Source organism: Zeus faber (assembly GCF_960531495.2).
Source record: "Zeus faber genome assembly, chromosome: 1".
NCBI classification, from domain to species: Eukaryota; Metazoa; Chordata; class Actinopteri; order Zeiformes; family Zeidae; genus Zeus; species Zeus faber.
In genome coordinates, this window is record NC_137193.1 from 3,689,425 (window position 1) to 3,715,420 (window position 25,996).

General features: G+C 47.2%; 2 protein-coding genes across 4 annotated transcripts in view; both read left to right on the forward strand.

The window, feature by feature from the left end:
* The window catches only part of LOC307232046 (H-2 class I histocompatibility antigen, Q10 alpha chain-like), a 9,409-nt gene extending 1,085 nt beyond the window's left edge, over positions 1-8,324 (forward strand). Inside the window, exons 2-13 of the mRNA XM_080002927.1 lie at positions 704-994; positions 2,252-2,539; positions 2,662-2,952; positions 3,574-3,693; positions 4,177-4,206; positions 4,631-4,660; positions 5,904-5,957; positions 6,124-6,141; positions 6,288-6,317; positions 6,696-6,725; positions 7,233-7,247; positions 7,927-8,324. Of these exons, the coding sequence (XP_079859053.1) occupies positions 704-994; positions 2,252-2,539; positions 2,662-2,952; positions 3,574-3,693; positions 4,177-4,206; positions 4,631-4,660; positions 5,904-5,957; positions 6,124-6,141; positions 6,288-6,317; positions 6,696-6,725; positions 7,233-7,247; positions 7,927-7,982 (1,253 nt within the window). The 3' untranslated portion in view covers positions 7,983-8,324. The remainder of the gene's footprint in view (positions 1-703; positions 995-2,251; positions 2,540-2,661; positions 2,953-3,573; positions 3,694-4,176; positions 4,207-4,630; positions 4,661-5,903; positions 5,958-6,123; positions 6,142-6,287; positions 6,318-6,695; positions 6,726-7,232; positions 7,248-7,926) is intronic.
* Positions 8,325-9,493: 1,169 nt separating this feature from the next.
* Positions 9,494-25,188, forward strand: LOC307232757 (zinc fingers and homeoboxes protein 1-like). 3 transcript variants are annotated; one of them, XM_080003906.1, is made up of 10 exons: positions 9,494-9,856; positions 11,150-11,686; positions 11,994-12,471; positions 14,165-14,388; positions 15,292-15,418; positions 15,994-16,989; positions 17,759-18,010; positions 19,036-19,167; positions 19,784-20,099; positions 22,243-25,188. In XM_080003906.1, exons 2-9 carry the CDS (start codon positions 11,319-11,321, stop codon positions 20,090-20,092), a joined length of 2,886 nt encoding a protein of 961 aa, XP_079860032.1. In that variant the 5' UTR covers positions 9,494-9,856; positions 11,150-11,318; the 3' UTR covers positions 20,093-20,099; positions 22,243-25,188. The 3 variants fall into 3 exon arrangements, with proteins under 3 accessions (XP_079860032.1, XP_079860033.1, XP_079860034.1); XM_080003907.1 differs by having other exon boundaries at positions 17,765-18,010; XM_080003908.1 differs by having other exon boundaries at positions 14,171-14,388.
* Positions 25,189-25,996: the final 808 nt, after the last annotated feature.

Sequence of the window (25,996 nt, forward strand, 5' to 3'; positions counted from 1 at the left end):
GTGGACAGACAGCCACGTTTGTCACTTTGAAACCACGTCAATGGGAGATTGTTTTTGGAGCCGTCGTCAGATTCCTGTAGATAAGCACCTCAAAAAACTGTCCCAACAAGTTAAATGTCGTCTATAGGAGCAAAACAGTGAAATGTTGTGAAGGTTGTTCTAGCGCTTCTCATCGATCCTCAGTAAAGCCACCTTACTAACGATTGGTTCTACAATATTCCTTGTCTGCAAAAATCTCATCAAAGCGTCAATGGTCATCACGAAAATCTTTTTTTAAATCATCAAGATACTCGTCCAAACATATTGTGATATTTGATTTATTCCGATGTCGCCCGATGCTACTTCACTCATTTAATCCTTTATACTCTATATCTATATATACATTTTTCTATATTTTCTATGGGGCGACGGCGTGGCAGGAGGTAGAGCAGGTCGTCCAGTAGTCTGAGGGTTCCTGGTTCGATCCCCGGCTCCTCCTGGCAGCACGCCCAAGTGTCCTTGAGCAAGACACGGCACCCCTAACTGCTCTCGATGAGCAGGTGCGCGTTGCTGCCACCATCCATGTGTGAATGCACGAACGCGAGGCACGCGCCTTGAGTGGTCGCCAGACCCAAGAAGCTCCACATCAATGCAGTCCATTCACCATATACTGTATATCCACATTCTGTATATAGCCATAAATGTATGTCATCTGTGCGTGCAGCTACGGTCAGTCCGCCCGGGAGACACTCCCTCAGCTACATCTACACAGCCTTCTCCAGGAAGGTCTCCACCCCCGGGATCCACGACTTCATGGCGATGGGGCTGCTGGACGGGCGTCTGATTGACTACTTCGACAGCGACAGTCAGGTGAAGGTGCCCATGCAGCGGTGGATGGAGCAGCGTCTCGACGAGGACTACTGGGCCAAGGGCACGCTGTCCAGGAAGAGCAAGCAGCAGTGGTTCAAGGTCAACCTGGACATCCTGGCCCAGCGCATGAGGGACAACAACACCGGTCCGTCTGCGCGCTGTTCCGACCGTCCGCCGGTCGCGCCGCCCGTTGCTCTGTCGGCCTATTCATCCGTGTGTCTGCTCGTCCGCCGTTTTGGCTGTGTCGTTCCGCCTCGTCTAATCTGTCTGTCTGCTTGTCTGTCCGCCAATTTCGCTGTCCGCTGTTCGCGTGGCGATTTTTCGCCTTCGTTTGAGGGACTCGTGTCGTGTCTCGTATTTTCAAAAGGGAGAAAATCGTCTTGTTATGTAGAGGCTTTCCCGTCCTGCTGAACATACTGTTCTGGTGCTCCCGTTGTTTGATGCCAGATAAGCAGGCGTAGAGCATGCCAATCGTAGTTGCTTAGTCAGTTCCCACGACGTGTAGTGTTGGGTATCATCAGCAAAACATGATACTGAGCGATAACATTGAAACAAAATCCCAAGGCCGATAATAGACCACTGCAGGACCCCACATGGGACATTAAAGGAGACCTATTATGCCTTTCCTTATTTTCTGTCATATATTCAATGGTACAATATGGGATGTTCATATCAGACGGGGCCAAAGTGTCAAATAATGAGTTACACAAATGACAAAGGAATCGCTGTGATCAAAACGCTCAGGACTCCGACCGCTCCGCTCCCAAAGGCTTTTTCCACTCGGTACGAGCTGACGTCGGCTGGTCGCGGGTTTCCTTATATGGTCGTCTGCTCCGTTCCCATCCGCCTTTCTCCAAACAAAACCGATAAAAACAGTGTTTTTATCCTAGACGTATTTATTTATTTAGTTTTATTTCGTGTTTTTTCAACGTTTACGTGAAACGGAAAATCCCCGCGTGCGAGGGACTTTAAATGACTTTAAGCCACTTTTGTAGATCTAATATGAGGGAAGACTCAGCAACTGGATTGCTTATCCCTCGCCTCAAATTTGTTCAGGAACAGATTTTGGTGGACCGATAAGGTGAAATCAGTCAGAGTAAATAGGACAAAACCGGAAGCCATGCTCAAACCCCATTGGCTCACAGGACCCAGGGCCTCGGGGGGTCGGGTCCGCCGACGGGAGCAGCCCGTTTTCAGACAGGGTGGATTGGGCGCACGTTATTTGAGCGGCATTTTCGGCAACAACTTTAAAACCCATGTTGTGGCGACCTCAGAGACCTGTATTAACTTAAAGAGGGGCGTAACAGATCCCCTTTAAGGTGAGATTGCCGTGAAGTACAGAGTGGTAATCTCTCCCCCCTCCCTCTTTCTGCCCCTCTCTCTCCATCCCTCGTCCATCCAGCCAACCCCGTTCTCCAGTGGATGCACGGATGCCAGGTAGAAACGGCACACGGCCACAGCCGCTTCGTCAAGGGCCTGGACCAGTACAGCTACAACGGCGACGACTTCCTGTACTTCGACGACACCAACAAGCAATGGGTGGCCGGGATGGCCGAGGCCGCCCAGACCAAGACCAAGTGGGACGACGTGGCCGCCCTCAACGAGTACACGCAGACCTACCTGGAGAAGGAGTGCGTGAATTGGCTGGAGAAATTCCTGGTGTACAGCCAGAATGATCTGAAAAACGCCAGTGAGTTTGGCCCCGTCCCTCCGTCGCCAGGAGTCCGGTACAAAGGAACGGGGGAAACAAAAACCTATAACATGGTGTCCAGTGGAGAAAAGCTCTCTCTCTCTCTCTCTCTCTCTCCCCAGTTCCTCCGGAGGTGTTCCTGCTCACTAAGACGTCCCCGCAGAACCCCAACAACCTGGTCCTGACGTGCATGGCCACGGGCTTCTACCCCAGGGACATCACCATGAACCTGCGGAAGAACGGGCGGGTGCTGGACAGCCTGGACGGCGTGGTGAAGGGCGACGTCCAGCCCAATGGAGACGGCACCCACCAGCTCAGGGCGAGCGTGGCGATCCTGAAGAGCGACGGCCAGGCCGAATACTCATGCGAAGTGATCCATCAGATGTCCAGTATTCACCTCCACAAGACGTGGGGTGAGGAGACGTTCTGTCCTTTCTTTATTTGGCTGAGCATGAATTAATGTGGATGTGAAGGTAAAATGTTCGTAGAAGTACACGTAATATATTGATATACTTGACACACTTGATCGTATTTGTGTGTGTTCTCTTTGGCCCCTACGAAGGCCCTAATTTTTTTATTATTTAAATTTTTCGATATTTCTTCGCTGTTATAATTCAGATGCCTGTCCATAGATTACATACTGGACTGGACTGTTTTGATGCACCATTGCTGAATTTTAGAAAGACACGCCTCAAGACTATGCCAATTGTGCCAATGTCCCGGGTGTCTTCAGCATGACATGATATCACTGAGTGGTAACATACAGACGAATTAACCGGGGGCCGACTACAGACCCCTGCGGGATCCCGTAGGGGTCATTACAATTCTCAAAGGGTTCACACAGTTGTCATTTATTCAAGATTCAATATTACAGAGGTTTAATTGTCACATACATGTAAACCGTATTGAGACTAGAGAGACGATTCCACTAGATATCATCTGGTATTCAGATAATTGCGATGTTGAATAACAAACGATTTTTTAACGGAAAAGGTCCAGGTTGAACATGTGTTTTGATCTCTGGTCTGTTCCAGATTCCAAAGACCTTGAGGCTGGTGACAGCACGACATGGATTGCTCTTGGCGTTGTGGTTCCGCTGGCGCTCTGCCTCATCCTGGCTGCGGTGGTGGTTTGGAGGAGGATGAGGGCCGCTGGTGCGCGTACAGTCACATGACACACCTCCCTCCCTTTCTCTGCGCCTCTCTTCATCTCGCGCTTCATCTCTCTCTCGCTCTCTCTTTATGACTTGAGCATATTCTACCGACTGCCCCCGTCACGCCAGAACCACCGCCTCTGTTATCGGCCGTCAGCCAGGGCAAAGGTTTCATGGGAGGAGCTGAAAATGACCGCCCGTCAGTCATTGTCTAGTTTTGACGTGGGAGCTACAGTTGATCAGATTTGAACGGAGGCAAACGTCGTTTTAGTTATAGAAAATTCTTTTTTTTTTTTTACTTGTTTTTTTTAGTTGTTGACTGAATTTGCTTAGCAAGGAACCGCCCCAGAGTGTGACTCAGACTAGGTTCTGGTGGTGCCGTGATGTAGTCGCCGTCTCACCCTTCCAGTGAAGTACAGCAGACTGCTCTAGATGCTCTGAGCCACGAGCAGCATTGACATCCTGTCTGTCTGTTTCCTTGCAGCTGCACCTGAACAACAGACGTTTCTGCCCGGTAAGACCACCAGCACAAACCACACGCCCTTTGTCCGCCCTTGCCTTTGCCTACACTATATTTACAGTATATATACTCTATATATATACAGGACTATATACAGTATACAATACGTGTATATATAAACTGATGTATTGATGGATGTTTACAGTAAAACTGTGTGTGTGTGTGTGTGTGTGTGTGTGTGTGTGTGTGTGTGTGTGTGTGTGTGTGTGTGTGTGTGTGTGTGTGTGTGTGTGTGTGTGTGTGTGTGTGTGTGTGTGTGTGTGTGTGTGTGCATATATATGTATGTATATATATATATATTATGTATGTGTGTGTGTGTGTGTGTGTGTATTTATATATATATATATACACTGTATATGGATGGATGGATGTGTTTGATGTTGTTGAGCTGATCCTCTCTCTGTCTTTTTTCTTGTAGCTGTACCTGAAACACAGAAGTTCCTGCCTGGTAAGATCCCCTGGTAGTTCACCCACAGATAGATATGTCGGCCCTGGCCTTTGGTGTGCGTGGTAGACTCCACAGCCCGACGAGCCGCCTGGTGGTTCATGTGGCGCTCGGCGGTGTCGGGGTTTTGTTGTCGGGTGATTCGAAGTTCATCTGAGCTTTGTCAGGATGAAACAAACCTCGAGAGGGATGAAGGAAACTGGAAGAGTTTTTGATTCCTGGAGCTGTTATTGAATCGTGTCAAGTTTTGGTTCTAGAATAACGGCGTTTAGATCACACACGGTGTTGTGACGGTGTTGTAAAGCTCAATTGAATTCTCAGAGCTGTCTGTCAGAACTTGTCTCTGGTTATTAACTTTCTCGTCAGTAACTGGAAAGTAATGTATTTGATCTGATCATTTTACTTATTCATTGTTCTTTCACAAATGAAATACATTTGGCACACACAGTCGGATAGATATTAAAATTCACACAACTTATTGTTGATAAAAAAAGTCATTGGCGATAGTGGCGTCGCCCCTTGCGGTCGCCTGCGCCGGTGCGCCTGTCGACTTCGCACATTTTAGTATTGGTTTCTGTTTCTCGTCATAATGTCCGCCAAAAAAGCATCGGTAGTTATCTCTTACGGCCGCGCTGACCTCGGCAGGGGTCCTCACTGAGACACACACATAGGCTCCACTACCTTGTGCATGTACTGTATGTAGCATACTGTACCGCATACTGTGTCACGCTTCTGGGTTGTTGGGTGTTACCGTATTGCTGCGCCGTACTGTTGTATACTGTGCTGTATATCTCACAAACACTACCTCACTTTATTCACATGCCACTTTAATGCACATATCTGTATATACATAAATAGCCTATCCCATATACATAAGCATATTCCCTTTATCTATTTTGTACCCCCACCCTGCATTACTCTTGAGTTCTTGTTTTATTTTATTGTATATATTTTTATTTTATTCTATAGTATTCAACTTACTGCATTATGTTTTAGGAATCAGTTAGTTAGTCAAGTAGAAATTCTTAGGTAACTACTTCAGCCTAGGACATATTGTGTGTAATCACCGGGTGCGTTGCATTGACATTTCACTGCATATATGTATGAAAGTTTGTATATGTATGAAAGTTTGTATATGTATGAAAGTTTGTATATGTATGAAAGTTTGTATATGTATGTGACGAATAAACCTCTTGAATCTTGTTTATACTGAAACTGTTTCCACTGTTTTGTCTTTGTTTTATAGCAGACCCTTTCTATGCATGCCCGGTGGAGTTTGACGAGAAGACAGCACTGTCAGGTCAGTCATTTCTGTGTGTGTGTGTGTGTGTGTGTGTGTGTGTGTGTGTGTGTGTGTGTGTGTGTGTGTGTGTGTGTGTGTGTGTGTGTGTGTGTGTGTGTGTGTGTGTGTGTGTGTGCATATAACATTGACATAAACTAATGGGTTTATTCCTTATTTCCTTTAGCCCCTGACACTCCCAGTGGTAAGAACTCTGCAGCCGTTTTGTTTTTTGGATTTGTTGTTGAACTATTTGGGCTTTGACTCTACTCGCAGTGTTTGTTGATCCTCCTTCTCTCATTTGGTTCCTCCTCCTCCTCCTCCTCCTCTTTCTTCGTTGTTTGGTTTTAGGGTCAGAGCGATCGCTGATCCCAGACTCTGGTAATAACTTCATCACTTCCTGTTTCCGAGAATTTTTATTGGATCATTTAGACGTTTATTGAAGTGTGTGTGTGTGTGTGTGTGTGTGTGTGTGTGTGTGTGTGTGTGTGTGTGTGTGTGTGTGTGTGTGTGTGTGTGTGTGTGTGTGTGTGTGTGTGTGTGTGTGTGTGTGTGTGTGTGTGTGTGTGTGTGTGTGTACTATATATGTTTATATACTACATATACAGTATATACACTGTATGGATGGATGTGTATATGGATGGATGGATGCATATACACTGATTCTTGACTGTATAGTAAAAGTTAAACAACTCAAAGCCCAACAGCACCACAACAGGAAGCAGGAACCATCTGACGTCTTGTTTCTCTCTTTCTTAGCGGACAAGACATCTGCCGACAGTGACTACGGTAACACCACCCCACTTCCTGTACATTATGGATGGATGGATGGATGGATAGATGTGTGTGTGTGTGTGTGTGTGTGTGTGTGTATATATAGATGGATGGATGAATGGATAATATTACTATTATAATAGTATTATAATATTATTAACATTATAATATTATCTCAATTCAAGTTCAAGAAAGTATTTGTCACATACATATACGTACCAATTAGAATATCATTACCATTATTTATATATATATATATATATATATATATATATATATATATATATATATATATATATATATATATATATTATGATGATATTATGATTATAATATTATTACCATCATAATATTACTATTATAATATAATGTCATAACTATTATAGAGAGAGAATCAGTTGTACAGCATGAAACACTTTGATTTACAGTATATATACATATATAAACGTATATACATATCCTGTAGATGGATGTCAATCATGCTGTACAACTGATCCTCTCTCTCTGTCTTTTTTTTTTCAGGTTCCAGTGACTTGGGTAAAAACTTTTTTTTTTTTCTCTGATTTTGTCAAATAATTCAAAGTTGTGTCTCAGTTGAACAGTAAAACAAACATTTTTAAATGTTATCACCTGGAGGCACCACATCAAACCTGTTATTGCACCACATCAAACCTGTTATTGCACCACATCAAACCTGTTATTGCACCACATCAAACCTGTTATTGCACCACATCAAACCTGTTATTGCACCACATCAAACCTGTTATTGCACCACATCAAACCTGTTATTGCACCACATCAAACCTGTTATTGCACCACATCAAACATGTTATTGCACCACATCAAACCTGTTATTGCACCACATCAAACATGTTATTGCACCACATCAAACCTGTTATTGCACCACATCAAACCTGTTATTGCACCACGGAAAAAATGTTATTGCACCACGGCAAACATGTTATTACACCACATCAAACCTGTTATTGCACCACATCAAACCTGTTATTGCACCACATCAAACATGTTATTGCACCACATCAAACATGTTATTGCACCACGGCAAACATGTTATTGCACCACGGCAAACATGTTATTGCACCACGGCAAACATGTTAATACAACTTTGTTAATGTTGGAGCAGGAAATAGATTTGGGGAAATGTGTGGTGGTGTAACACGGCAGACGCAGCTTCTCACTCCTTCCTCCTCCTCAGCCGCTGAACTGGGAACCCAGACGCCGCCCGACGACAAGGGGGAGAGCAGTGAGTGAGAGAGAGAGAGAGAGAGAGACTATTTAGCGTGTGCATCCAAACGACGGCGTCTGAAGTGTTTCCTCTTAAAAGCCTCGCTGCTTGGTGGAGCTGTGACTCCTCCGGGAGACGTCTTCTCTTCCTTTCCTTCCTTCTTTACTTTTTTCAGCTGAATTATTTGGAGTTGTGTGGAACTCAAGTCGAAAGAAATAAGAAACGTTACAGAGGCCACACACCGTGTAACCTGTGTAACCTGTTGCTTTTCCCTTTTCACTCGTTTCTGATTTGAAACCTTTGTTTTTTTTTAACAATGTGGTAATGAGACAATTAAAATGGAAAAATAAAAGAATATTGAGAAACAATTTATCTTTTTTTGTTTTTGTTATTTACAAACGGATCCTGCCGGCACCAGGAGGCGCCAGAGGGAGGTGCTTGGAAAACCTGAGTCAAGGTTCAAGTACCCTGACACTAAGTAACCCAAGTAAAAGTACCACATTGACATTTCTATTGAAGTAATAGTAATATTATGATGCTAATAATATAATGGTAATAATATTATATTGGTAATTATATAATAGTAATAATATTATAATGGTAATAATATTATAGTAATAATATAATAGTAATAATATTAGAATGGTAATACTATTGTAGTGGTAATAATATTATAATGGGAATAATGTCATAATTGTAATACTATTATAATTGTAATATTATAAAGGTAATAATATTATAATTGTTATACTATTACAATTGTAATAATATTATAATAGCATCATAATGACGAGTTCGGGTCTTTGAGGTCTTCATGACGCAGGAGCCCCACGCAGTAACGTAATGACGTAGGGACGCCACGACTCGATGACGTAACGACGCACTCCGACATCGCGCACGGACGTACCGAGAGAAGGGTTCCGTCGGTTTGACCTTCAGAGTAAAAGCCCAAATACGCAACAGAGAAAGTCGCTCAAAGGGAATTGAGTCCAGCTCATCAATGAGCACATGCGTCATGTACAATCACCCCCCGGCCTTCATTACTACGAGGGAACGAGGCCGTCTTACGGCGACGACTTTTAGAATATTGGTAGGAAATTTGTATTGGCAAAAAAAATATATACTTACGTTGTGTCACCATTTACTGCTGAAATGTATGAAATTGTACTGTTTCAGCTTATCAAAACAATTAAAACCTCAGTCATCATCACCATAATAATTACAATATTTCTGTTGCACAATGACCAAATACTTAATGTACAATAATCCTCATAATCATCATAGATATGAAAAAACAAGTTTGTGTTATTGCAACTTATTTCATAATATTGATGAAAGATATACTTTCGTTGTATCACCATTTCCATGTATGAAATTGTACTGTTAAAACCTCAGTAATCATCATCATCATCATCATCATCATAATATTTCTGTTGCCCCAAATCCCCCCACTGACTTTTATTTTGAAAGTGAAAGGTTAACCGGATGTCACTCCCAGCCGCTGACTTCCGGTCCGAACCATGAAAAAAGAGAACAACAAACCGTGAGAAGACGACCGTGGGGAGGCCCCGCACCATGGCGGACGGGGACGCGTGAACGGGCTCCAGCGGAGGCGGGCGACGCGCATGGCGGAGCGGGCGGAGCGGGCGGGACGTGGGGACAGCGGCAGGGCCTCGGCGCCTTGCCCGTAGTCGGCCTCGCGGGCGGGACGCGCACGGCGCCCGGCGCCCCGGCGGTCGGTCGGTCGTTGCCCGCCGGTCGGTGCGGCAGCTGCGGAGGCTGAAGGCGGAAGAGCGGGAGGCTGGAGGCGGGAGGCTGGAGGCTGGTTCTCCGCAGGATGCGCCGAGGAAGCGCGGGCGGGCAGGAGCGGCTCGGGGGGTGAATTAACGCGTGTACGGAGGTGAGCGCCGCTCGGAAGGTGGAGTAATATTAACATGAATATGAATATTAGTGCCGGGCTGAAGTGGGTGTCAGCTGCAGGATCCAGACATCTGCACCAGCAGAGAGGATGGAGGTGTGCGCTACAAAGATGTAATAATGTACCTTATTTTAACCATGTATTTTATTTTAATGATGTACTTTTATTGTAATTATATACGTTATGTTTTATGCACCTGTTTCCAGGTGCATAATCTGCAGGATGGGATCACAACACAATGCACTATTAAGAAAAAAAAACGTGTTATTAGAATAATAATAATAATAATAATAATAATACAACTATTCCAGTCACTAATACAACACTAGAACTCAGACCTTCTCCACATACACTGGCATCGGGTGGTATGTGTAAATACCTCTTTGACATTTACACCGTCATAAAAATACGAAGTTCTTGTTCCTAGTTGTACTTAGTGTTAAGACGGTAGTATTAGCTGTACTTGTCTTCAGTGCGATGGTATGACAGAGTACTATAAAACTAGATCAAGTACGGCTGTGGCTGGTTCAACGTGCAGACGATGCTCTTGCAGCTCCTGATTATAATTGACGATGTAATATGGTTGTGATGACGATCTTTTACATTGATAACCAATGAGTCATCGATCAGCAGTGTCAGGGTTAATAAATAAACATAAATTTGATTTAAATAAAAAAAACGAAAGTAGCACAACTGTTAGAAATAAATAGAAAAAATAAATAAGATATTTGCTTTGAAATACTTTGCTTTTTAAAAGTCAGATCTCTGTAATTGACTGTTAGAGAACGTGCGGTAATGTAATGTCTGTTTGGAGCCTAGTTACACTGTTCTCTCTGCAGTAGACACTGAAAATCAAATACATAAATATTAAAAAAAAAAATGTGAGTCTGTGCCAAGCGGTTGCCAGGTGCCAGATTTTTCCTTCGACATTTTATTTTCGTGGGGGTAACGTCGGTTGAAGTGGGTTCAAAGCCATGGAATTCCAGGCCTGACGAGCATCACAATTTGCAATATTAAATAATTTCAATTTAATTTTAATTGCCATGGACACAACGTGCAGGGACGCAGGTAAACGCAAGGCGTTGGGCGCCGTGTCGGCAGCCGCCGGAGCCACGTCGTCCTGCGTGCGCCATTTTGTGGAAATACAATGAAACCAAACACTTACAACAAACAATAGAAAATAAATCCCGACAAATAAATATGAACCCCCCCCCCAAAATAAGGCAACAAAACACCTTCAAAGAAAGATCAACCTCACCTCTGCTCCCTCCACAGGAAGTGACATCACATCGAACCTCATCGTGAGCCTCAGAGGAACCCCGAACTTTATGGAGCCGCAACGAGCCCTGTGCAGCATCCGAGACCACGCCCACCCACGTTAGGCTACGCCCCGCGCGCGCGCACACACACACACACACACACACACACACAGTGTGCACGCAGCATGGCGAGCCGCAGGAAGTCGACCACGCCCTGCATGGTCCCTCCCCAGGAGCCTGGGGCCCCGGACCAGGACATGGAGGACCTGGTGGTCGCTGGCGAGAGCGACGCCGCCGCCGCTGCCGCTGTTCCGGCCGAAGTGTCGGGCGTCTCCAGGGGCGGCGGCGAGGAGGAGGAGGCGCCGCTGGAGGGGCGGTCCCTGGCGGACCACTACGCCGACTCTGCCTCGGCCGAGGGCGGCTACGAGTGCAAGTACTGCAGCTTCCGCACCGCGGAGCTCAAGCTGTTCACCGTGCACGTGGACACGGAGCACCCCGACGTCGTGCTCAACTCCTCCTACGTCTGCATGGAGTGCGACTTCCACACCAAGAGGTAGCACCGCTACGTGTGTGCCTGAGGTGGTGCTGGCAGTGTGTGTGCCTGAGGTGGTGCTGGCAGTGTGTGTGGACTCCGTCACTCTGTAGTGGTTGGAGATTACAAACTGTGTGTAAATAACCGTTGCCCGGGGCAGCCAGATTTTGACCATGGTGAGAATATTGAAATTGTGTGTGTGTGTGTGTGTGTGTGTGTGTGTGTGTGTGTGTGTGTGTGTGTGTGTGTGTGTGTGTGTGTGTGTGTGTGTGTGTGTGTGTGTGTGTGTGTGTGTGTGTGTGTGTGTGTGTGTGTGTGTGTGTGTCAGATACGACGCCCTGCTGGAGCACAACTCCCGGCACCACCCCGGCGAGGACGGCTTCACCCGCACCATGGTGAAGCACAGCAACCAGACGGTGTTCCAGCAGACGGTCAACGACCTCACCTTCGCCGGCGGCTTCGTCAAGACGGAGGAGGGCGGGGGCCACGCGGGGGCCACGCGGGGCATCGCGCTGAGCAAGACGCCCATCATGAGGGTCCGCGGCCCCCCGCCCAAGAAGTTCAGCGGGCGGCGGGCGGGCGCGCCGGACGACGTCATCAAGGTGGAGAGCGACGACGACGTGGTGGAGGAGGTGGAGGAGGAGGAGGAGGACGACGACGACTTAGAGGGGGGGGAGGAGGAGGAGGACGACGACTACATGGAGCCCCCGCCACTCTCCCCCGCCCCGCTCGACTTTGGCGGCGGCATCATGGCAGGCGGCGCTGCCCCGCGCCTGGTGGCCGTCTCCGCCAAGACACCCCTCCAGGTGGGTGGTGCCATTGCTTGTTCTTGCCAAATACCTTGGCGCCAAAAAAGCCACTGCCGCGCGATCTGTGACGATTTGATTTATTTTACTTTTTCTGCGCTGTGATTGGCCCCCCCCTCATCTGCGACATGGCGATGCGGTCGTCGTGCGACTTTTTTACCTGCTCGGCGGCGGTGCGTCCAGATGCATGACATCATAAAGTCTTATAATGAAGCGAAAAAGACGGATTGTTTATCCTGCCTCTGTTTTGCGCTACCTTTGTTTCTCACCAAAACAAGCGTCGGCGGCGCCGTCCGGCCCTGCTTGTTTCTGCTCACGTTCAGACGTGGCTCTGCATGCAGGGTGCCGTGCTGCGTTCAAGGATACTCGGAAAACTCATTTGTTTCTCTGTCATTTCTTTCTCAGTGTTTTTATTTGTTTGGTTATAAGTCAAATATTCTCAAAGATAAAAACTGTAATGAAACAGGGTTTTCAAATTTACTTAAAAATGTTTTCAGTCGAAACCTCGCTTAGGGGTGGGCTAGGACTCTCCGAGATCGGCATCGCACCCAAAAATCTGGCATCGGTCGAGCTCCCAAAAAAAACATAATAATAATAATAATAATAATAATAATAATCACGTGATAGAATTTTTCGGCTGCCTTACAATAAGCATTGTCGTATCGCACAACCAAAACACAAAATTAAAAAATGTTCAACGTTGTCAATATTCCCATTGCCAGGGTCGGTGTGATGTGTGTCGGGCGGCGTGCGAGCGCCCTGACATTCAAGGCCTCGCTACCTGAGCTTCCTCCAACCAGAAGCACTCGTTACCCCCTGCTGCTCACACACACACACACACACACACACACACACACACACACACACACACACACACACACACACACACAGTACCATCACATCGTCATGGCGACACTCATCACCTTCGGGTTCGGACCTTGGGAAGACGTGAGGTTGGCTGCTAATACGACGAGACGGGTGCGTGGGCGGTGCCGGCACCGCGTAACGTTTACAAACGCAGGGGAAAACACAATGAATCCAAATGTTGTATGAGGTGATGCACATCACCTGTCCTCCATGCGTCATGGAGCCTCAAGTATTGTGTGTGTGTGTGTGTGTGTACGCAAATATGTACACACACATATGTATATGTACACACATACGTATATGTACACACATACGTATATGTACACACACGCACGTATATGTACACACACACACATGCACGTATATGTACACAAAATGTTTTACTTTTTATTAAGCCAGCACAACACCTTTGGGGAACAGAGTTTTCTCATGGAAGAACAAGAAATAGTAAAGTTTAATAAATACCTTAAAGTTTATGTAGTAATACACACAAGGCACCAGGTACTTATTAGCGATCCAACCCTTACAACATGGCTGCTCCCGGTGGAAGCCCCGCTTTACACACATGGAGGTTCGGGAACCCTGCAACGCGTCACTGCCGTCCGGGGCCCCGGCAACGAAAGTTGCCCGGGGTTAGGCAACCGGGGTGGCGGGTCCTTCCCGCCCGACGGGGTCACCGCGTCAACAGAACGGTGAGACCCGGTGAGAGTATTACAACGGGGATTATCGCCGGTCGTTACTGCTGGGCTCGCAGAGCGGCTGCAGCCCCCACGAGGAGCCTGTCGTCAAGCCACTGCGGTGTGCCCCACCCCCCCCTTTGCCGCAGGTGCAGCACGGCATCGTGGTGAACAGCCCCAATGTCCTGCAGATCAAGACGGGCTCCAACCCGCCGGCCGTGCTGCCGCCGGGGACGCTGGCCCAGGTGCTGTCGGCGCTGCAGAGCCAGCAGAGCCAGCCGGGCCAGAGCCAGCTGCTCATCCCGCTCAGCAGCATCCCCACCTACAACGCCGCCATGGACAACAACGTGCTGCTGCTCGGCGCCTACAGCAGGTACCGCCACCGCGGAGGCGCGGCCCCCTCACGCATAAGGAGTTTAGGGTGGAGAAGCGGAGCTTTTTAGCCAGAAGGGAAGTGGGTTTTTGTAGGATTCTCAGGGTTTGATTGACTTGTTTGCCTTGACAACAGGGCAGCGCATTGGGCTGCGTGGCTGATGTAAGAGGCTGGAAACAGGAAGTGAGGCTGGAAACAGGAAGTGAGGCTGGGAACAGGAAGTGAGGCTGGGAACAGGAAGTGAGGCTGGAAACAGGAAATGTGAGGCTGGAAACAGGAAGATGGAAACAGGAAGTGAGACTGGAAACAGGAAGTGAGAGACGGGACACACTTGGTAAGTGAGACCGTTTAAACAGGACCTGCGAGACTAGAGGCAGAAAGTAAGGGACTAGGACAAAGAGAGACTAGAAACCAGAAGTCAGAGACTAAAATACACAGACTAGAAATGGGAAATGACACTAGAAACAGGAAGTAGGAGAACAAAAAAATAAATGAATATGAAGAAGCAAATACAAACAGGAAGTAGGTGACAAGAAACAGGAAGTATGGAACTTCTAATAGGAAGTGAGACTAGAAAAAGGAATTGGCGACTACAAACAGGAAGTAGGTGCAGGAAACAGGAAATTGCATTGTTCCATCTGGCTCCCTGCTGTAGCCAATGTTACTGTACTGTAGTAATATGATTTTATAACTTGTGCAAATAAACAAAAATCCATTTGAAAACGTCTTCATACAAACAGCAAATATCAGGACAACGGCATCGACCGACTGGGTAGTTGTACTTTGACGTAGTGGACGTACGAGCCCGCGGGCTGCCCCACGTGGCCCCCGCGACCCCCTGTTGGGACCGCGAGCCGCCGCCTGACCCTCGCCCCCCCCATGCGTGCTGTGGTTGTGCTCCAGGTTCCCCTACCCCTCGGTGACGGAGATCCTGGGCCTGGCGTCCCAGACCAAGTTCAGCGAGGAGCAGATCAAGGTGTGGTTCTCCGCGCAGAGGCTGAAGCACGGGGTCAGCTGGACGCCCGAGGAGGTGGGTGGAGCCACGGCCGCCATCTTGTTTCCCCAACACACCCGGCGCTAAGCTCTTTATTGAGAACCAATAATCTATGGATGATCTAAAAAAACTAATACTTAGCGTGTTATCAATACTTAGTTAGACGCTACAAAAGTGAAAGTGACCACTTCGTGCCGGCGCAGTCGAGTCGGAGTCACATTTCACTTTCTATACGACAGAAGGATCTGGGTGGTGCGTCCGGGAATCAATGCTGTTTTCCAGCACCGACGCAGCGTCTCCAGCAGCTCCGTCCAAAGTTGTTTAACCGCCGCAGCGGCGGTGGACTCCAATAAGACTGCCCAAAAACTGCCAAGCATGGATAAAACAGTTGCTCGACTGTAACTGAAGAGGGCCTTAAGTGGGGGGAAAAAAACAAGATTTAGGGTTTTTAAATTGACTTGAAGTGTAGAAATTGCGTTAAAATGCTGCTCAGGACGGGAGACAGTCACCAAACACACAGAGCTGCCGTCGGGCCGCCATCTTGGGTTTAGAAGCAGTGATCTGCCGATGAGAGCCAGTGATGTGTAACGTCCCGTTCTGCCCCCCCCCAGGTGGAGGAGGCTCGCAGGAAGAAGTTTAACGGCACGGTGCAGGCGGTTCCTCAGACCATCACCGTCATCCCGGCCAACATTGCGGCGGCCGCCAACGGGCTGCACTCCCTCTTCCAGACCTGCCAGTTCGTGGGCCAGCCGGGCCTGGTCCTGACTCAGCTGGCGGCCAACGCCGGGGGCTCGGTCCCGGTGGTGTCGCCCCTGGGACTCGCGATGGCCGGCGGGCCGGGTGGCCAGGCCAAGGCCCCGGAGCCCGCCGCCCCGGAGTCAAAGTGCCACGGCACGCCGCTGAGCCCGGACCCGCCCGGCACCAAGCCCAAGAAGTCCAAGGAGCAGCTGGCGGAGCTGAAGGCCAGCTACGGCCGGCGGCAGTTCGCCACCGAGGCCGAGATCTCGCGGCTGATGCGGGTCACCAACCTCACCAAGCGAGCGATCAAGAAGTGGTTCAGTGACACGCGCTACAACCAGCGCAACTCCAGGGACCACCACGCCGCCGCGCCCGGGGAAGCCGCGGCGAAGGGTGAGGCCTGCGGGGCGGCGACGGGTGAAGGTGGAGCGGCGCCGGGGGGCGGAGCCACCAAGAGCGGCGGCAACAGCAAAGTCTCCGCCGGCGGCGGGAAACACACGGCCGCCATCGTCATCGACTCGAGCGACGACGCCAGCGACTGCTCCCCGGCCTCCGGCGCCACCCCGGGCTCCGCCTCCTCCTCCGCCAGCGACCCGCGGGTCAAGTTCCGGCACGCCTTCCCCGACTTCACGCCGCAGAAGTTCAAGGAGAAGACGGCGGAGCAGCTGCTGGCGCTGGAGGCCAGCTTCCTGCGCTCGGCCACGCCCTCCGACGACGAGCTGAGCCGCCTGCGGGCGCAGACCAAGCTGACGCGCCGCGAGGTCGATGCCTGGTTCACCGAGCGCCGCAAGGCGGAGCTGCGCGAGTCGGACGGCGACGGCGAGAAGGGCAGGTCCCCCGGGGCCACGCCCTGTTCCTCTGGCGCGGCGGTACGTCAGCCCGTGCCGTCGTCGTTGTGGAATTAGGAATTAATCATTTCACTTTGACCACAGAAACAGGAAGGAAGTTAAAATAGTTTTGTAACTGTAAAATTGTTTAGTCCGGTTTTATATGTGAAATTGTTGTAAACTCGGGGCCCGACAGTAACCGTCGCCTGGTTGCCCCGGGCGGCCAGATTTCGGCAATTTCAGCTGTCTAATGCCGTCTGGTCGCCCCCTTGTCGACCGCTTTTCGTATGAAAAAGCGGTCTAAATGAGTGAGAATATTGAAATATGGATTATGGTGATCATACAGGAGCGTTAGCATTCCTTTGGACGATGATTTTAATTCGACGACCACGTTGTCATTGGCAACCAGCAGTGTTCACTTCCAAGAGTCATAGACAGTTTGTTCATTAACCTAATATTATTGTTATTAAATCACCCAAGTCCCCATTTAGTCGGTTTTTATGGCCATATTGGATCCAGCGTAGAACGCGTGGCATGATATTGTCAAAATATTAAATTGATGGATATTTAGCGGCCATGTTGGATTGTTTTTTGGCCCAAATTCGGAGACGTAAACGACTGGCTTAACTGCGAGAGGATGATGTAAGTCCACACAGAGTCCACCGAGGAGAACGGGGCCAATTAAAGAGGAGAAACCCCATTTCCAAAAAAAAAAAACGATGGCGTCGCCTGAGGTGCCACGCCCGGCTGAGGTAAGGCGGCGTTTCTGCTCCTCCGCTATTTTTAACGTGTTTTTAACCTCCTCCGTCAGGTCCAGCCGCCGGGGGCCGAGCAGCAGACCACGCCCCCCGCCTCCAGGAAGCTGCTGAAGAAGACGCCGGAGCAGCTGCACATCCTGAAGACGGCCTTCATCCGCTCGCAGTGGCCGTCGGCGGAAGACTACGACGAGATGGCGGCGCAGAGCGGCCTGCCCCGCCCCTACATCGTCAACTGGTTCGGGGACACACGCTACGCCTGCAAGAACAGCAACCTCAAGTGGTTCTACCTCTACCAGAGCGGCAAGGTGCGGCTCCGCCCGTTGTGACCCGCCCAACTCGGGCTCCTCGGCGACGTTCTTCCGCCCGGACCCGGGGTGGGCTGCCGCCCGGTGGCCCGTGGGGGGATTGCGAGGGGCCTGCGTTGAGAAGTGCGTTTTAGTCCAGCGGTTCCCAATCTGAGTTCTGCTGCCACCTAGAGGTCTGGAGACACCACGGGGGGTCCGTTATGTTATATAGAACGTATTATTCATTGATATTTTTACAAAGAAAACACCCCGCCCTCAAAAACAGAAAGATCATTTAAATGATGATGAGAGATATATATATATATCTATATAGATATATATATATAGATATATAGATAGATAGATCTATCTATCTATCTATCTATCTATCTATCTATCTATGTATAGTGAGATAGACGGATACAATTTTATTGAAAAAATAAAAAATACAACTAACATGAGACAGCAGCCTCAAGTGGGACTACCTGCGGCAGGGTGAAGCTCCGCCCTTCCTTGTCTTTTTTTTTTTTCTTTTTTTTTTCTACCACAGCCAAACAGTCGTTTCTAGTCCGGGGTTTCTCAAACTGCGGTCCGCTGCCGCCTGGTGGTCCGTGCTGGAGTTGGAAGGGGCTCTGCATCAAAATGATTTATGATTTGTTATTTCATGTACGGATTTCTTTATTCTATCCTTGATTCGTGCAGTTTGAAAACGGACAAATTAAATGCCCCATCCTTAAATAATAAAAAAAAAGATAAATTGATAAAAATGTTATAAATAGATATACATAAGTAAATGCTTTTTTATATAAATTGGTTAGGGAAAGTAATCAGCACCGGCACTAAAAAAGTTTAATATATTTCAGGAAATATATTGAGATTCTCACTATTTGTCACCAGTTTTCAGTTAAATGTATTTAGTGTTTTGCCTGATTTTGCAGCCCACACACAACTACTCCGCACTTAATGACCGGCAGATGAAGTTTGTGTAAAGCCCGATCCATGATCTGTTATAAATTATCCCTGTTCCTCTGGGTGTCTCCGTGCAGGTGGACGAGGCTCTGAACGGAGGACCTGCCAAGACCCCAAAGAAGTCCAGGAAGCGTTTCCGCGGCTGGTCCAGGAGAACGCGGCGGCCGTACCCCTGCAAGCGCTCGCCCGTGGACGGGGCCGCCACCACGGTCTGCGCCCCCTCCCCAGTGTCCTTGACGCTGCTTTGGCGGAATCTGGCCACCGGGGGGGGCTGGGTTACATGAAAATATTCAAAATAATACTTAAAATACCAACAAGAAGGATTTGACAATATGCTATGAAATGACAATTAAAGTTAAATGTACAGTAAACCACTAAAATTAATACTATACAATGGGAATAAACCTAAAAATCAACAATAAACCATGAAAATAAATCAACACTGGAGGTTGTATAAAAACTACATCTAAAATGAACAAAACACCATCAAAACAAAGCAGAAAAGGAACAACGTTGGGTGTGGCAGGGTCTGGCCACAGGGAGGGCGCATATCAATTAAACCTAATGATCAATAAAATGTAACCCTGCAAATTCACAGGAAAAATAAACCAGAAAACAAAATCGCCTACGCACAATAAACAAAGCACAATAAAAATAAACCTAACAATGAACCTACAATTTGGCAATGGATCATTTGTAAAATGTCCTTTAAATATTTGTATGTAAAATGGATGGAGAGCCCAGTAACAGATGTGATTGGGTCAAGTTTTCTAAAATATCAAGGCAGAAAGTTGACGTCCTTTTTATTAAAATGATTGTTTCTAGGTTAAGACGGGTATGGACCGGGACCGGGACCTGAACCTGGACCTGGACCTGGACCGGGACCTGGACCGGGACCCCGAAGCTCAGGCAGGACTCGGCCGCCAGGACTGGTCGAGCCAGACCGAGGAGGAGGAGGAGGAGGAGGAGGAGGAGCCAGAGGGAGAGGAGGTGGAGGAGGAGAAGGAGAGAGAGGAGGTGGTGGAAGAGGAGGAAGGGGACATGGAGGTGAAGGAGCAAGGGGAGGAGGGAGGAGGAGCAGCAGCAGTAGAAGGATCCCAGCCACAGCCTCCGCCAGCGGCGCAGCAGACGTGAGCATCAGGTGGGGACGACGGTTGCCACGGCGATAGAGCCATACCTTCATTACGTTTATCATTTACAAATGGCCGTCGTTAAAGGGACGGAGTTCCGAGTAGGTTCTGAAGCCTGAATGAACTCTGGGGATAATAATTGTGCTAATAAAACTGTAATAAACTCAGAGTTGCTCCTGTAGTTCATACCCTGCCGGTACTTACCTGTCTGCTCCAAATATACACAACTTCAGTTATGGCAGTGTTATGACAGTTATTACAGTTATTGCAGTGTTATGGAAGTTATTAGTTATTACAGTTATGGCAGTTATTACAGCCATTACTGTTATGGCAGTTATTACAGCCATTACTGTTATGGCAGTTATTACAGCCATTACTGTTATGGCAGTTATTACAGCCATTACTGTTATGGCAGTGTTATGGCAGTTATTACAGTTATTGCAGTGTTATAGCAGTTATTACAGTTAATACAGTTATTGCAGTATTATGGAAGTTATTAGTGTTATGGCTGGGTTATGGCAGTTATTACAGTTATGACTTATGGTTGTTAGTACAGTTATGACTTATGGCTGTTAGTACAGTGTTATTGTATCATCTACAGTAGTTCATAACCTGCCCAGTTTGTACACGATACTTACCTCTCTGCAGAGAGGTAAGTATCGGGTAACCTCGGTAACCTCTCAGATATGGCAGTGTAATGGCAGTTATTGCAGTATTATGGCAGTTATTACACTTATGGCAGTTATTACAGTTAATACAGTTATGGCAGTTATTACAGTTACCTCTCTGCAGAGAGGTAAGTATCGGGTAACCTTGGTAACCTCTCAGATATGGCAGTGTAATGGCAGTTATTACAGTGTTGTGGCAGTGTTATGGCAGTTATTACAGTTTATACAGTTATGGCGGTGTTGTGGCAGTTATTACAGTCATTACTGTTATGGCAGTTATTGCAGTATTATGGCAGTTAATACAGTTATGTCAGTGTTATGGCTGTTATTACAGTTATGGCAGTGTCATGGCTGTTATGGCAGTTATTACAGTTATGGCAGTATTATGGCAGTTATTACAGTTATGGCAGTGTCATGGCTGTTATGGTAGTTATTACAGTTATGGCAGTATTATGGCAGTTATTACAGTTATGGCAGTTATTACAGTTATGGCAGTTATTACAGTTAATACAGTTATGGCAGTTATTACAGTTATGGCGGTGTCATGGCTGTTATGGCAGTTATTACAGTTATGGCGGTGTCATGGCTGTTATGGCAGTTATTACAGTTATGGCAGTGTCATGGCTGTTATGGCAGTTATTACAGTTATGGCAGTATTATGGCAGTTATTACAGTTATGGCAGTTATTACAGTTATGGCAGTTATGGCAGTGTCATGGCTGATATGCCAGTTATTACAGTTATGGCAGTGTCATGGCTGATATGCCAGTTATTACAGTTATGGCAGTTATTACAGTTATGGCAGTGTTGTGACAGTCATGGCAGTGTTATGGCAGTTAATACAGTTATTGCAGTGTTATGGAAGTTATTACAGTTATTACTGTTATGGCAGTTATTACAGTTATTGTATGTTTTGGCAGTTATGGCAGTGTTATGGCAGTTATGGCAGTGTTATGGCAGTTATTACAGTTAATACAGTTATGGCAGTTATTACAGTTACCTCTCTGCAGAGAGGTAAGTATCGGGTAACCTTGGTAACCTCTCAGATATGGCAGTGTAATGGCAGTTATTGCAGTATTATGGCAGTTATTACAGTGTTGTGGCAGTGTTATGGCAGTTATTACAGTTTATACAGTTATGTCAGTGTTGTGGCAGTTAATACAGTGCTATCACTGTTGTTACTGTTATGGCAGTTATTACATTACATGGATCAGACGCTTTTATCCAAAGCCACTTACAATTATTCAAACCGCGACGGACGCAGCCATCAGGAGCAATTAAGGGTTAAGTGTCTTGCTCAAGGACACTACAGCATGCTAGCAGGAGGAGCCTGGGATCCAACCAGCAACCTTTAGATCACTAGACCACCATACTTACCTCTCTGCAGAGAGGTAAGTATCGGGTAACCTCTCAGATATATGAACCTGTGGACACCCAGTATTATTCATAAAATAAACAGTTTATTTTACCTTCCTCCCTCAGAATAGGAGGAGGACGGTGCACGGGAGTGAGGGTTTCTCAAGCTGCGTTCGGGGACCCCGAGGTGGGTCGCAGGACTCTGAGATACTGCTGTTTCATCTGCCCGGTGAGGGGGCGGGGCTTCACGGATGGAGAAACCCAGATTGGAGAAACCACTGACGAAAAACAGACTCGGAGTAAACTGAATATTTTTGTTTTGGGCTTTTTAAATCGTGGGGACCAAGCAGTTGAGACGAACACAGCAGCAGCACCAGCAGCAGCAGCAGCAGCAGCAGTGGTTTCCAACTCTTCAGTGAAGGAGAGTTCATAGAACAAGTTTCGCTCTTGTGAAAATATAACCAGGCTTTTATTTTGGTGTATTTTATTTTTTATTATTTTTTTTTTTATGACGACAACAACAACGATGTATTTCGGCCTTCAGGAAAAGGAGAGTTCATGGCGTTCGGATGCCCTTGTAAAAGAATGAACCACGCTTTTACTTTCGTAAATATGTCAGGGCTCTTATTTCGGTGTTTTTCTGAACATCATTTTTAACGACAACAACAACAGTAGCGCCGAAAGCAAAAAGGAGACTTATTACAATCATTTTCATTTGGACGCACTTGTGAAAATATAACCACGCTTTTATTTTGACTGTCTTTTGGGGGGTGACTTTTTTTTAATAGCGACAACAGCAGCAGCGACGTGTTTTGGCCTTCAGGAAAAGCAGTTTGTTGTATAATTTTCACCCTGTGGAGCTATAACCACCCTTTTATTTTGGTGAAAATGACACGGCTTTATTTTTGGTCGCAGCAGCAGCAGCAGCGACAGCGACGTTTCTTGGCCTTCCAGCAAACAGAGTTTTTGCAGGCGACCCTCTGAAAATACGAACGTGCGTTCACTTTGGTTAAAAATGTCAGGGCTTTTATTTTGTGGAAAATAAATAACAAAAAACCAACGACACAAGCGTCGGCTTCCTCAGAGGTGAGACGTCGCAACTTTTTAACCGTTGATCAGGAATTTCACAGCAACAATAAAACGCTGCCGAGGGAAAACCATGTTCAGGAGGTTTGTCGGCGTCGACGCCGTTCTATGTCCACGTTTCACTTCGACGGGGAGGAAGAGAAAAAGTTTCCGAAGCGAATTCTGCTTCCACGTCGTTTCTACGTTTTTCTACTTTTGAAGTCAACTGTAAAATCCTAAATAAGCGAAAAAATTTCATCCAACTTCCTCTTAAATCTCAGCTTTTCCGCCTTGGTTCCGGAGGGTCCATCTTGTTTCAACGACAACAAAGATATTTGGGATTTTTGGTCGAAATTTGGTGAATTGCCGTCATGTGGCATGTCGGCCAATCAAGAACTCCCTTTTTTTGTTTTTGTTTATGATATGGTGACCCACATGCTAGCACCCAAAGTTGTTAAATGTATTATTATTATTATTGAGTGTTTCCCCTAGAATTGTTTCCAGGCCTGCTGGTCCGCACCCAAAAAGGCCCAAACAGACGCGGCGCACAGGGGCGCGGCCGGCGCTCTGCAGCTCATATTTGCGTTCAAATTGGGCTAAAGCGAAGTGACCACGAGGAGCGGACGCTCCCTGCGTGGAACATGAGCCGTGTCGCTCTGCAAAGCGTCGGCGCGTCAGGAACACGGCGTGCGGCGTTCCTCGCGGCACTTTATGGTCCTCGGCTCGGAGGATCTGCCGCGGATCAGGGTTTGGGAGTTTTTGCGACTGGAGGCGCGTTCATTGAGATCTCGACGCGGGCCCCCGAGGGTTCCTCAGTTCTGTTTTCGCCTTCCCAAAGTGAAGATTTGTCTTTGTACATGTGTTTAAATAGCATAAATGGACTGTAAATTCCAATAAAAAAACCTCCATAATATATATATTTTTTGACAGGCCTGTACGAGTATCGGGGGAACACTGTTATAAATAACTCTCGGGGATTGCTTGAAGTAGGCGTTTGAAATAACTGAGGGTTTGCAGGTTTTCGTACCGAAGTTAGGTTTGCATTGGCTGCAGGAAACCAGCCAACTGCCAACATGAAACATACTTTACACATAAAAGAAACGCCTTTTTAAAACGTAAAAATAAAAAATAAAAATGGATAATGATATACAGCTGAACAATACAGTAATGGAGGTTTATGGCAGGAAGATGTGACGGCTGGATATCGGGTTCACGACACAATTCTTTATTGATATTTGACATTTTATACAAAATGAGAATTTACCAATAATGGTATAGTGTCAAATTCAGACTAATCCACAAATTAAATATCAAATTTCAAGTGCTTTGTGATGTTGGCGGTTTTCATTTGAGAGGGAACCGGTTGCATAACTTCCAAACACAAGACATTATTTCTATTGTTTTACACAAAAACTGGTGTCGACCGACCATCGAAAATGTTTTTGCCACGGCGAGAAAAAAAAAAAGGTACCAAAAGAATGAACCGCCAACCACGACGAAAACGTCGACTCGTGTTTTGGATTTTCCGATGGCCCCTCCCCCCGCAGGTCATCACGTTGCTCGTGGTCGTCGGCGCCCTGGGCCAAGCCTAAAAGATTTGCCAGATAACTTCTGGTGGGGCCTGCGGTTTGGCCGGGGGCGAGCGAGGCCTCGCTCACCTTCTCCCCCTCGCCCGGCGCTCGGGGGCTTTTGTTTCCCTGCCCAACGCGCGTCAACACGTCAGTGACTCCGCCGATGCCGCCTCTGCGTCAGGTGCACCGCTCGGTGGTGACGTTCAGGGGCTCCAAACGCGCAGACCTTTCAGAGACCAGAATCCAGGGGCCCCTGGGGTCAGTTTCCGTGGAAACCTTTTAACTTTTCTTACCTGTGCGTAAACAAACAAACGCAAACAAAAAAAAAGGAAAACAGCTTTTCCTTCTTCCTGTGCTTTCTCTGGGTTTTTTTTTTTTTTTAGGTTTTTTTTCGCACCGAGCGCTTCTTGCTGAGTCGTCGGCCCGAGCAGCTCGTTATGCGACGCGTCTCCGGGGTCAGTTCAGTTCCAAAAGACTTTTCTGTTTCGTTTGTTTAAAAAAAAACAAAAAACGATCGCAATGAACAAAAACCAGCTTTATTTTGATGTTTTAATCTGCGACAAGGGAAGGCGTGTGCGAACGGTTCTTTAGTTCATTTATTTATTGTATCAAGACTCTCATGGATGTCTTTTGTTTTTGTCTGCAAGTAAAAAAAAAAAAAAATAATAGAATAAAAAAAAAAAGGTTTCAACGGGTTTGGCTCGGACAAATGTTTTTCCCAGATTTATTTGCATTAGTACAAATAGTGATATGCGACATACACTGCACCCGGATGCTTCCTGGTCGTGTTCAGAGCTCGTTCACTGGAAATCCGCTTTACTGTTTTCGCTGCGTCTTTGGAGAAATGTCCCAGTTTTGAGGAGCTCCACCAGAGGGCGCTGCAGGGCAGGACGACGCCTGCAGCCAACACGACGGATCCGGCTTCCACTTCACCTCGGTTGCTCTGCAGGTTTGTTGTTGCTTCCTTTTTCTGCATTTCTCTGTTCTTTACAAGGAAGGAAGGATGGAAGGAAGGATGGGAGGAAGGACAGATGGGAGGAAGGAAGGAAGGAAGGAAGGACGGATGGAAGGAAGGATGGATGGATGGATGGATGGATGGATGGAAGGAAGGATGGAAGGATGAAAGGAAGGATGGAAGGAAGGAAGGAAGGATGGGAGGATGAAAGGAAGGATGGGAGGAAGGAAGGACGGATGGATGGATGGATGGAAGGAAGGAAGGATGGATGGAAGGATGGAAGGAAGGAAGGAA